Source organism: Cucurbita moschata, unplaced genomic scaffold (assembly GCF_002738365.1).
Source record: "Cucurbita moschata cultivar Rifu unplaced genomic scaffold, Cmos_1.0 Cmo_Scf00019, whole genome shotgun sequence".
Lineage (NCBI taxonomy): Eukaryota > Viridiplantae > Streptophyta > Magnoliopsida > Cucurbitales > Cucurbitaceae > Cucurbita > Cucurbita moschata.
In genome coordinates this window covers 1,231,979-1,242,276 of record NW_019268535.1, presented here as the reverse complement: position 1 = coordinate 1,242,276, position 10,298 = coordinate 1,231,979, and the positions used below count along the sequence as shown (strand labels likewise).

The following is a 10,298-nucleotide window of genomic DNA, read 5'->3' as shown; positions in this document are numbered from 1 at the left end:
CTTATATATATATATATATATATATATATATATATATATATATATATATATATATATATATATATTTATGTAATAAGATATTTCTATATTATAATTTTCTCGAGTTCGAACTTCACTGTCTAACTCCACTAGTTGGACACGTTCGACAAACTGGCTAAGACATTACACCATCCTATCCTCACTTCTTGTAAACGAAAATCACTGTTTAGTCATTGAACTTTGAGAAGATTATGGTCAAAAGCAGCGAGATTCCACTCTAGTTGGAGAGGGAAATGAAACAATTTTTATAAGGGTGTGGAAACCTCTTCCTATCAAACACGTTTTAAAACCACGAGGGGAAGTCGGAAGAGGATAATATTTAGTAGCGGTAGATTTGAGATGTTACAAATGGTAACAAAGCCAAACACCGGGTGGTGTGCTAGAAATGAGCATTTGGAGAGGGGAACAAAATCCTCAATAGACGTGTTTTAAAACCTTGAGGAAAACCCAGAAGAAGATTATGGTCGGAAACTGTGAGAACCCACATTGGTTAGAGTGGAAAACGAAACATTTCTTATCAAAGGCTTTTTAAAACTATGAGGGGAAGCCTAAAAGGGAAAGCTCAAAGATGACAATATCTACTGGTATCAAAGCCAAACACCGGGCGATGTGCTAGAAATGACGTTGTCCCCCAAGATGGGTGGATTATGAGATCTCACATTGATTGGAGAGGAGAACGAAATTCCCAGTAGACGCGTTTTGAAACCTTGAGGGAAAGCTCAGAAGAGAGTGGTGTGGTAGAAAGGATGTTGGCCCGTAAGAGGGTGGATTCTGAGATCCCACGTCGGTTGGAGAGGGGAACGAAATCCCCAGTAGACTCGTTTTGAAACCTTGAGGGAAAGCTCAAAAGAGAGCGGTGTGGTAGAAAAGACGTTGACCCACAAGAAGAGTGGATTGTGAGATCCTACATCGGTTGGAGAGGGGAACGAAATCTCCAGCAATCTTGAACGAAACCCAGAAGAAAAAGATAATATCTGTTAGTGGTGGACTTTAACTGTTACAGAAACGCTCTATCTGAGAAGTTCGAGAAAGGGAGGCATGGATGTAAATTAATGATTTTATCGGGAGAAAAATGATGGGGAATAATGTAAATAAATAAAATAAGTTATTTTATTGGGAATAGAGTTTAGAGTAAATGGGAAGTCTTTAAATTGCGAGGAGAACATGGATGTCTTCTCTTTTTCTTACCCACGCTTCTCTTTTCAATAATGCTTCACCAATCTTTTACTCCATTTAATTATTTTCCCCAACTTTGTTGCTACATTTATTATAAAATATTAATTTTTATTTCAAGATATATCCGTAGTTCGATACAGTGAGTAAGAGAGAAAATAATCGTGGGTATGTGAACGGGTAGTCTAATGAAATACATTTCAGTAGAATTTCTCGTGTCTTATCGAAATACAGGTGAAGAATCACCCGACCCATCATGGGTTGATTGCACTGTTCGTCAAAGACGTTCAATTGCACACTCGACCCTTTTGAGTTTAAATTAGTTCAATTGATTTCTTTACGATACGATGGTCAAAGAAACAACATAGGTTCAATTGTATTGTTAAAGTTTAGGACGTTTTTCAATTATGTTGTCATTTGATTTTAAAAAGAAAAACATTGAATATGATTTTTTTTTTCTTTTGTTTGGTCAAATAAAAAAATAAATAAACAAAATATTAGAACAATTTCATATAATCAACTAATAAAATATTTTATATCTAATTAATTAATTTATATATATATATATATATGTGTGTGAAATTTAAAATTAAATGATCCTAGTTCGCGCTGTTACTTGGGGATTTATGGGAATTTAATATAAATATTTAATGTTTCAAGTTCATAATATAAATTAATTAGTTATCCTCAAAATAAATAAATAAATAACTAAAAATAAAATTCAATTTATATTCTTAATTTTTTTTTAAAGTGGAATCCTAATTTTCATGATATAACCATCCATATGTTTTATTAGTTTTATTTGAAAAACGTTCTAGTTGACTTTGGTCAACCCTCTTTTTCACTGTTCTTGAGTGATAGTTTTCGTTTATTAATTCGAGGTTGACACCATAATGTGGATTTTTGCGAATTAACTACTTAGGCTCATTAATCTCCATGTATGATCTTTAGTTTGATCATTTTTTTTATGTTCGGATTAGCTAGGCCAATTCGGGGTTGACCGTATAATGTTGACTTTTGCGAATTAACCAAGTCTCATTAAGCTCCAATGGGCAAAATTTTGAAATCAGTTTAACAAATCATCCGTTAGTAAATGTTCGTTTTGACCCGTTACAAACCGTCATCAACCTCACGATTTTAAAGCGTGCCTACTATGGAGAGGGTTTAGTCCTAATTCAACCAGTGTATCACACCGTCTGGTGACTAGTTTTGATACCATTTGTATATCTAAAGTCCTCTACTAGTAGATATTGTTCTTTTTAAGGTTTTTCTTCAAAATCTTCCCTTCAAAAATTTAAAACGTGTCGGGAAGAGGTTTTCAAAATCTTCCTCTCGTCTGTCCATCTTCACGTGTCTCCGTGGTAGTTGAATTTGAATTTATTTACCTATTAAAAAAAATTAAAAATCTTATTAATTAAGAAGAATCCAATGTTTAAGGTTGAAATGAAAATGATTTTTACCTAAAATTTAATTGAAAAAAAAATGACAATAAAACACCTGTCCCCACAAGTGGTCCCCACTGCACAAGAGAGTTTATTTATTTAATTTAATTTAAAATATATATTTACAGCTAGGGCCAAGCGCCTATGATTATTCAGGTCTTACTTAACGGCCAAAACTACCCGCTTGGAATCCCGTAATTCCAGTGAAATCAAGCCCCCCCTTGTGGGCCCCACATGTTTAGTATAATATAATTTAATTTAATTACGCCATTAATCTCTTTATATACTCCTCCACCTTCCTCTGTTTTTTCTCACCTCTCACTCCTTCAATTCCCACTCTTTGAAAATGGCGCCGCCAACACTTTTTCTCTCTCTAATCTCTCTCTTCCTCCTTTCCTCTCTCTCCACCACCCTCTCCGCCGCTCCGGCCGCCGTACAGAACCCCGAACTCGTCGTTGAAGAAGTACACAGGTAAAACAACACGACATTTATCGATTTCTTCTTCCCCTGTTTTTCCTCTGTTTTAGCTCTGTTTTGAACTCCGGTCGGTCTCGGACGTTACAGGAGCATAATCAACGCGACAAAGCGGAGGAATTTGGGATATCTTTCATGTGGAACGGGAAATCCGATCGACGATTGCTGGCGGTGCGATTCAAATTGGGAGAAGAATCGCCAGAGATTAGCCGACTGTGGAATCGGATTCGGCAAAAACGCCATCGGCGGCCGTGACGGTAAAATCTACGTCGTCACCGATTCCGGCGACGACGATCCCGTTAACCCAAAACCGGGAACTCTCCGGTACGCCGTAATCCAAGACGAACCCCTCTGGATCATCTTCGCTCGCGATATGGTAATCCGATTAAAAGAGGAACTAATCATGAACTCATTCAAAACCATCGACGGCCGTGGCGCCAGCGTCCACATCGCCGGCGGCCCCTGCATTACAATTCAATACGTAACGAACATCATAATCCATGGCTTGAACATTCACGATTGCAAGCAAGGAGGAAACACAGACGTGAGAGATTCCCCAAGACATTTTGGGTTCCGAACTATCTCCGACGGCGACGGCGTTTCAATCTTCGGCGGCAGCCATGTCTGGGTGGATCACTGCTCGTTGTCCAACTGTAATGATGGGTTGATCGATGCGATTCATGGGTCGACGGCGATTACGATTTCGAACAATTACATGACGCATCATGATAAAGTGATGTTGCTTGGACATAGTGATTCGTATACTCAAGATAAGAATATGCAGGTCACCATAGCTTTTAACCACTTCGGTGAAGGGCTTGTTCAACGAATGCCCAGATGCCGACATGGGTATTTTCACGTGGTGAACAATGACTACACGCATTGGGAAATGTACGCCATTGGAGGAAGTGCTGCTCCGACCATTAACAGTCAAGGCAACAGATTTGTAGCTCCTAACGACAGATTCAGCAAAGAGGTAAAAAAAACACAAATTTTAAGTCGTTCTTTTACTCATAAACTCATAACTATCCTCTAAATTAGTAGGGATTCTCCGAAGGCCTACAAAACCCTCAAACACTCTTATTAATTGAGGCTCGACTCCTTTCTTTAGAGCTCTCGAACAAAGCATACTCTTTGTTCGACACTCAGTCACTAATTTTAGGGCATGGTTCTAATACTATGTTAGGAATCACGACTCTTATGAGTTTGATTTGAGCTCTTTCTACATGATTATTCTCTAAATTATGGAACGTGGGTCTTTCTTTCAATGATCTTCGAGATACCCATTTGAAAAATGGGAATTTTTTGAGTTTTTAATATGGATTTTGACGAAACGACAGGTGACAAAGTATGAGGATGCGCCCGAGAGTGAGTGGAAGCATTGGAATTGGAGGTCGGAAGGGGATATGATGGTGAACGGTGCGTTTTTCACGGCTTCCGGCGCCGGAGCGTCGTCGAGCTATGCTAGAGCGTCGAGCTTAGGGGCGAGGCCGTCGTCGCTGGTCGGGACAATTACGACCAATGCGGGTGCACTGAACTGCAGAAAGGGCTCCCGCTGCTGATTATTACTCATTAATTAAACCAAAAAAAAAAAAGACTAAAAAGTGAACCATTAAGGGTCAGTCAATCTGATTCTTTAATTTATGTTTTTTGGGCTCTTTTTATAATTAATTTTGTTTTTGGGTTGTTTTTATAATTATTGCAATATACAACCTCCGCATGTAATTATTGGAACTATTGGGGGCTTCCTTTTAAGAACCTCAATGGTCTCATATCAAAGTCAAATGCAGAAGAGTTGATATTTTGATTTAGTAATCCCAATTTCCCATTTTCTCTGTTTATTTTATTACTAATATTAAAATTTATATTCCTTAATTTTTTAAATTAATTATATAATTCAACGTTACGTCTCCTATGCTAAGACATTTATTCATTCCTCTAATTTTCATGTCGGGTTTTTTTTAGTAGTATATGTTATTTCCGACTTGTTGTCATTTACAGTAAGCTTCCTTGAATAGGAGCGGTGGTGACTTTCTAATTGAAGTAAATTGTTCACTATTTATGTTTTTTTCTTACTTGACGTCAACGATCTGATTCCTCGAATAAGAGTTTGACTTTTCGATTCACGTAAACTGTCTGTTATCCTTAAAGGGTTTACTTCACGATCGAAAAACGAATGAAGGCTTCCATCTCGCCTTGTTGACGACCCCACTCTGATATTATCTAGGGTTCTTCGAACAATATGATATCAATTCTAGAGAGACGAACGAAATATTTGTTATAAGGGTGTGAAAATGTAACGACCTAGACCCACCACTAGCAGATATTGTCCTCTTTGGGCTTTCCCTTTCGGGGAATAACGAGAAGGCTGACACATCGTCCAGTGTCTGGCTTTAATACCATTTGTAATGGCTTAGACCACCACTAGATATTGTCCTCTTTGGGCTTTCCCTTTTGAGGAACAGCGAGAAGGCTGACACATCGTCCGGTGTCTGTCTCTGATACCATTTGTAATGACCCAGATCCACCGCTAGCAGATATTGTCTTCTCTGGACTTGCCCTTTTTGGCTTCCCCTCACGTCTTTAAAACGCGTCTACTAGGGAAGGTTTCCACACCGTTATAGATGATGTTTTGTTCTCCTCCTCAACCAATGTGAGACATCACAGAAAACCTTTCCTAATAGACAGATAACTTTTTCTGATATGCCCATTTGTTGCCCTTGGAAAGAGGAACAAAACATTCAAGAAGTAAAAATCTCTCCCTAATAGACATGTTTTAAAATTTTGATGGAAAATCTAAAAAATATAATGTTTTTTAGCGGTCGGTTCGAACTTTTACAATAACTATAATAAAAATGCCGATGATTCGGGACATGAAATTGTTGAAGTGGACGATTTATTTTCAGGTTTGAAACCAAAATATTTTCGTGAAAATATTAAAATAAAATTGGAGATATTATTATTATTATTATTTAATTTTGAGGTAATAATAGATCTTTTGAAACTTTATAAAAACGAAATAAATCTAAGGTAAGGTATCATGTAACTTTAATTACAAGGGAATTGAATATCTCGAAATAACTTTATTACTTTTTTAATTAACACGATATTGGCGCCATAAAAAGTGAAATTTATTATTATTATATAATATATTTTATTAATTTCTACATCGATATATGAAAAAAAGTGAAAATAAAGTGAAAATTTTAATTACGAGAATTTCGGTAAAAAGACAAAATGCCCACTACATCTCATGTGCCATTTTACTTTTACGAGCCTACTTTTGACCATTCACATTAGTTACTATACCTATTCAAACTAGCTTATTAATATATTAATTAATTTTTTTAAAATTTAAAATTTGAAATTAAAATAAGAAAAAAAATACAAAATATGATTTTTTTTTATTTAAATATTATTTTGGTCATTTTACTGTCCATACGTCTACTTTGGTCAATTCAGTCGATTTTAGTTCATATTCTTTTTAAAAATATAAAGTCGAAAACGAATCAAAATCAAAACCGAAAAAATATGGACGAAAATAACCTTCAAACCATTTTTTAGTATAATAGGGTTAAAAATTCAATTTACTTTAACAATATTTAATTAAAAAAATAAAAAAGGTATTGGACAGATTAGTTCAATAGGTCGACCAAACCCAACTGTAACTTGACCCAAACTTGAATTGAACGAGACAAATCTAAAAGTTAGGTCGGATGGACTTAAATTTTTTGGAACGTGAATCTTCAGTTCTTTAGGAGTTGGATAAACCCGATCCATTGATGACGATGGTGGGAACGGGGGGCTAAAGAGAGGAAAGAAGAGGCAAAAAGCAAAGCACATGGCATTAGAGGAAGTGGGTGTGGTGGGTATATGTGTGAAATTTTAGGGGTCCAAAGCTTGTGTTGATGGCTTTGTTTGTGAACATTAATTGAGGGTTTCACAAGACAGGTCATGTTTATTGGCAAAGCACATGCCACCATTTATGTCTTCAAACACCTCATTATATCAATGTCTAAATGCCCTCTTGACTATGCCCATTTACAACCCTATTCAAGATTTTAGTGCCCGTCGTAATACTACGGTATTAGTGTTGAACGGTTAAGATTGGTATGTATTTAATTAGTCTCTAACGTTACATAAGAGACAATTTAGGCAACAAAATTTGCACGTATTTGGTCGTAATTTGGCTAACTGATACTAAGAAGAAGCTCAACCGGTGCCCATCGCTAGCTGATATCGTCATTTTTGAATTTTCCCTTCTGGGTTTTCCCTCAAAGTTTTTAAAATGCATCTGTTACGGAGAAGTTTCCATATCCTTATAAAGAATGTTTCGCTCTACTCTAACTGATGTGAGATCTCATAATTCACCCCTCTTCAGGGTTCACTCGTTCTTCTCTCCAATCGATGTAGGATCTCACAATTCACCCATTCAGGGCCTAACGTCCTCATTAGCACATCGTTCGGCGCCCACCCCCCTTCATAGCTTAGCATCCTCGCTCTCTAGCTCTGATAACATTTGTAACATCCCAAGCATACTCTTAGCAATTGTCCTCTTTGGATTTTCCCCTTCTTGATTCTCCTCAAGGTTTTTAAAATACTTCTACTAGTGAAAAGTTTCCACGCCCTTATAAAAATGATTCATTCTCCTATCAAAACGATCTGGGATCTCACAGTAAAGCCTAAATAGCTTGCTGGAAAAGGAAAATAGACTCCCCGAAGCTAGGCAGTCAATTCGGGGAGCATGCCGAAAAATACCTCATGTACAGTCTTGGTACGAAAAACATCTCAATCTCAGTTTACATACTATTCTGGGCACATCACTGATTTAATTGTCGAAGATACTGGGAAAGCTCCACACCGGTGCTAGACATTCTGTTTCTGCAAATGTCAATCGACTTCACTTTGTTCTACATAAATATTGCATTCAACCTCTCGAACCAATTTGACCAGGTTCACATAACTATTTAATACATATATCATCGATAAAAATATCATTAAATTTTAAAATTAGTATACCTAAACTAATTAAGGGCTTACTATATATGGTATTTAAATTAATGCAATTTAATTAAAGAATAGGAACATAGTTTATTGCTATAATATTATAATTGATAGCGATATTTACTAATATAATTAAAGGAAATTTAAAAAAAAATTCTAATTTAATTTATCCAAAAAATAATCATATTATTCTAAATTAGGAAAACCCTCAAATTAATTTAAATATGGTAACAGAACCCCATAATTCCAGTGCCTTGAAATACACATTTTATAACTAAAATAATATATAAAAATTAATAAATAAATGCATGCTTATCTTCCAAACCTCTTTTCAAGAAAATAATAAATATTATAAAAGAGTATAAATAAATATAAATTTAATATTAAAAAAATATTTAATTTATTGTAACGTATCAATTTAAAATTTTAAAATTTAGCAATAATTGAACGCAAAATTTTATGATGTTGTGTTCTTCTCGAGTTATTCAGATTATATTCGGAATTGATTAAAGCTTTTGTACAATGAGAGTGGCGTCGGTAGAACCCCGTTTAGGGAGAGGTTGAAAAAACGAGAGACAGTCTCACTGACCTTTTACACATGCAAAATTTCAACCCTAAAAACGTAGGTCGGGACAACTACGAAATCTTAAGAATCTTAGGTGTGCTTTTCAATTCACGTCAACTAAAAACCGAGTAATTGTTCTTCTCCATCCTACGTCCCTCTACTCAGCTCTACATTTGATACGATAGCTTTTGAACCCACAAGTAAAATTGAACGGGACTGAACCGAACGTAGTGGGAGATTTTAGGGTTGGAATGACACGTGGGGGGAAGGGCACATTGGATTAAGACCATTTAGATTAGACGTTCACAAAGCCATAGTTGAAGCTCCATGTGCATTTTTGGGTTTGTCCCCCACTCTTTTGACCTTAACGTTTCATCTAAACCAATAATTCCTTCACTTTTCAATACTTAGATTCATGAATAAATGACGTCAATTATTGTTCGTGTACTCCAATATCAATAGCTAATGAAAATTCAGTACAGGTCTCGGTTCTTCTTATGAACAACGTGTATATACAACGATTCTTCTCATATCATCTGGGTATGAGAAAATTTAAACTTTCGACCATTTGAACGAGTTACTTGCATTGGGCTGACTTGTATAATATCTAGAAATAAGTGAGAAACTGAGCTTGCTCGACCATATATGTCGTCGTTGTAGCTCTAGCTGACTTGCCTCCGTTCTAGGTCAAGATCTTTTAACTTAAGTGGTGCATCTCGTCTCATCATCTTGATTCTCAATAACACGACCCATATTTTGTGATGTCATTCTAAGTCCCGAGATGTCATCAGCCTTCGATTCTCTCTCGGGTGACCATTATAAGGATTACTATAGTTCTCGAATGGCGATGTTAGGGCATATATCTTCAATAAGAAAATATGAACAAGAAAGAGAAGGAGAGGTAAGTTGGTGACTAACTTCAATCATATTTCCTTAACTTTTGGGATGGTAGTTAGTTAATTTCTTCGTAGGTTGTTTTTTCGTTGGTTGTTAGGTAACGACTTTGCTAAACAAAAGGTAGAATTTGCACAAACAAACTAGCTAAGATTCCCTTTGTGTTCATTAAATTTGGGTAAGTTTTGTAATTTCAACAAAATGTGGGGCAACTTATAAAATGTGACGTGTTCGAAATCTGATCACTTTTACGTGAGAAAGGGGGAGCATCCTCTAAGCCTAAGTATTCCTTAATGATCGATAGCGTATAAGTACCGTGAGGGAAAGGTGAAAAGAGCCCTATTTAGGAAGTGATATAGAGAACTTGAGATACGATGCGAACAGTCGGTTGAAGGAGTGAAGTAGCTCGACCCATAGGAGAAAACCGGCAAGCCTTTACTTGAGATTCTCTTAGTAAAGCGCACTCATTCTAACGGCATACCTTTTGCATGATGGGTCAGCGAGAAAATGGCAACAGCGGCTTAAGCTATTAGGTGTAGGTGCTTTCTAGAGGTGGAATCTTTGAGTTCTTTCTATTTTACCCAAAACCGATCGCTCTAATCGTGCAACTATATGTATATATATATATATATATATATATATATATATATATATATATATATATATATATATATATATATATATATATATATATATATATATATATA

At 35.9% G+C, this 10,298-nt stretch overlaps 1 protein-coding gene across 1 annotated transcript; it reads left to right on the top strand.

The window, feature by feature from the left end:
* The first annotated feature begins 2,962 nt into the window (after positions 1 to 2,962).
* On the top strand, positions 2,963 to 4,943 carry LOC111457233 (probable pectate lyase 5). The gene is made up of 3 exons (XM_023099422.1): positions 2,963 to 3,125; positions 3,219 to 4,104; positions 4,469 to 4,943. Exons 1-3 carry the CDS (start codon positions 3,001 to 3,003, stop codon positions 4,688 to 4,690), a joined length of 1,233 nt encoding a protein of 410 aa, XP_022955190.1. The 5' UTR covers positions 2,963 to 3,000; the 3' UTR covers positions 4,691 to 4,943.
* Positions 4,944 to 10,298: the final 5,355 nt, after the last annotated feature.

Bases quoted from the DNA above. Each gene is read 5' to 3' on its own strand.
- LOC111457233 (XM_023099422.1), top strand. From the start codon at position 3,001: ATGGCGCCGCCAACACTTTTTCTCTCTCTAATCTCTCTCTTCCTCCTT. The intron at 3,126-3,218 runs GTAAAACAACAC...CGGACGTTACAG, and splicing joins GTCGTTGAAGAAGTACACAG to GAGCATAATCAACGCGACAA. The intron at 4,105-4,468 runs GTAAAAAAAACA...ACGAAACGACAG, and splicing joins ACGACAGATTCAGCAAAGAG to GTGACAAAGTATGAGGATGC.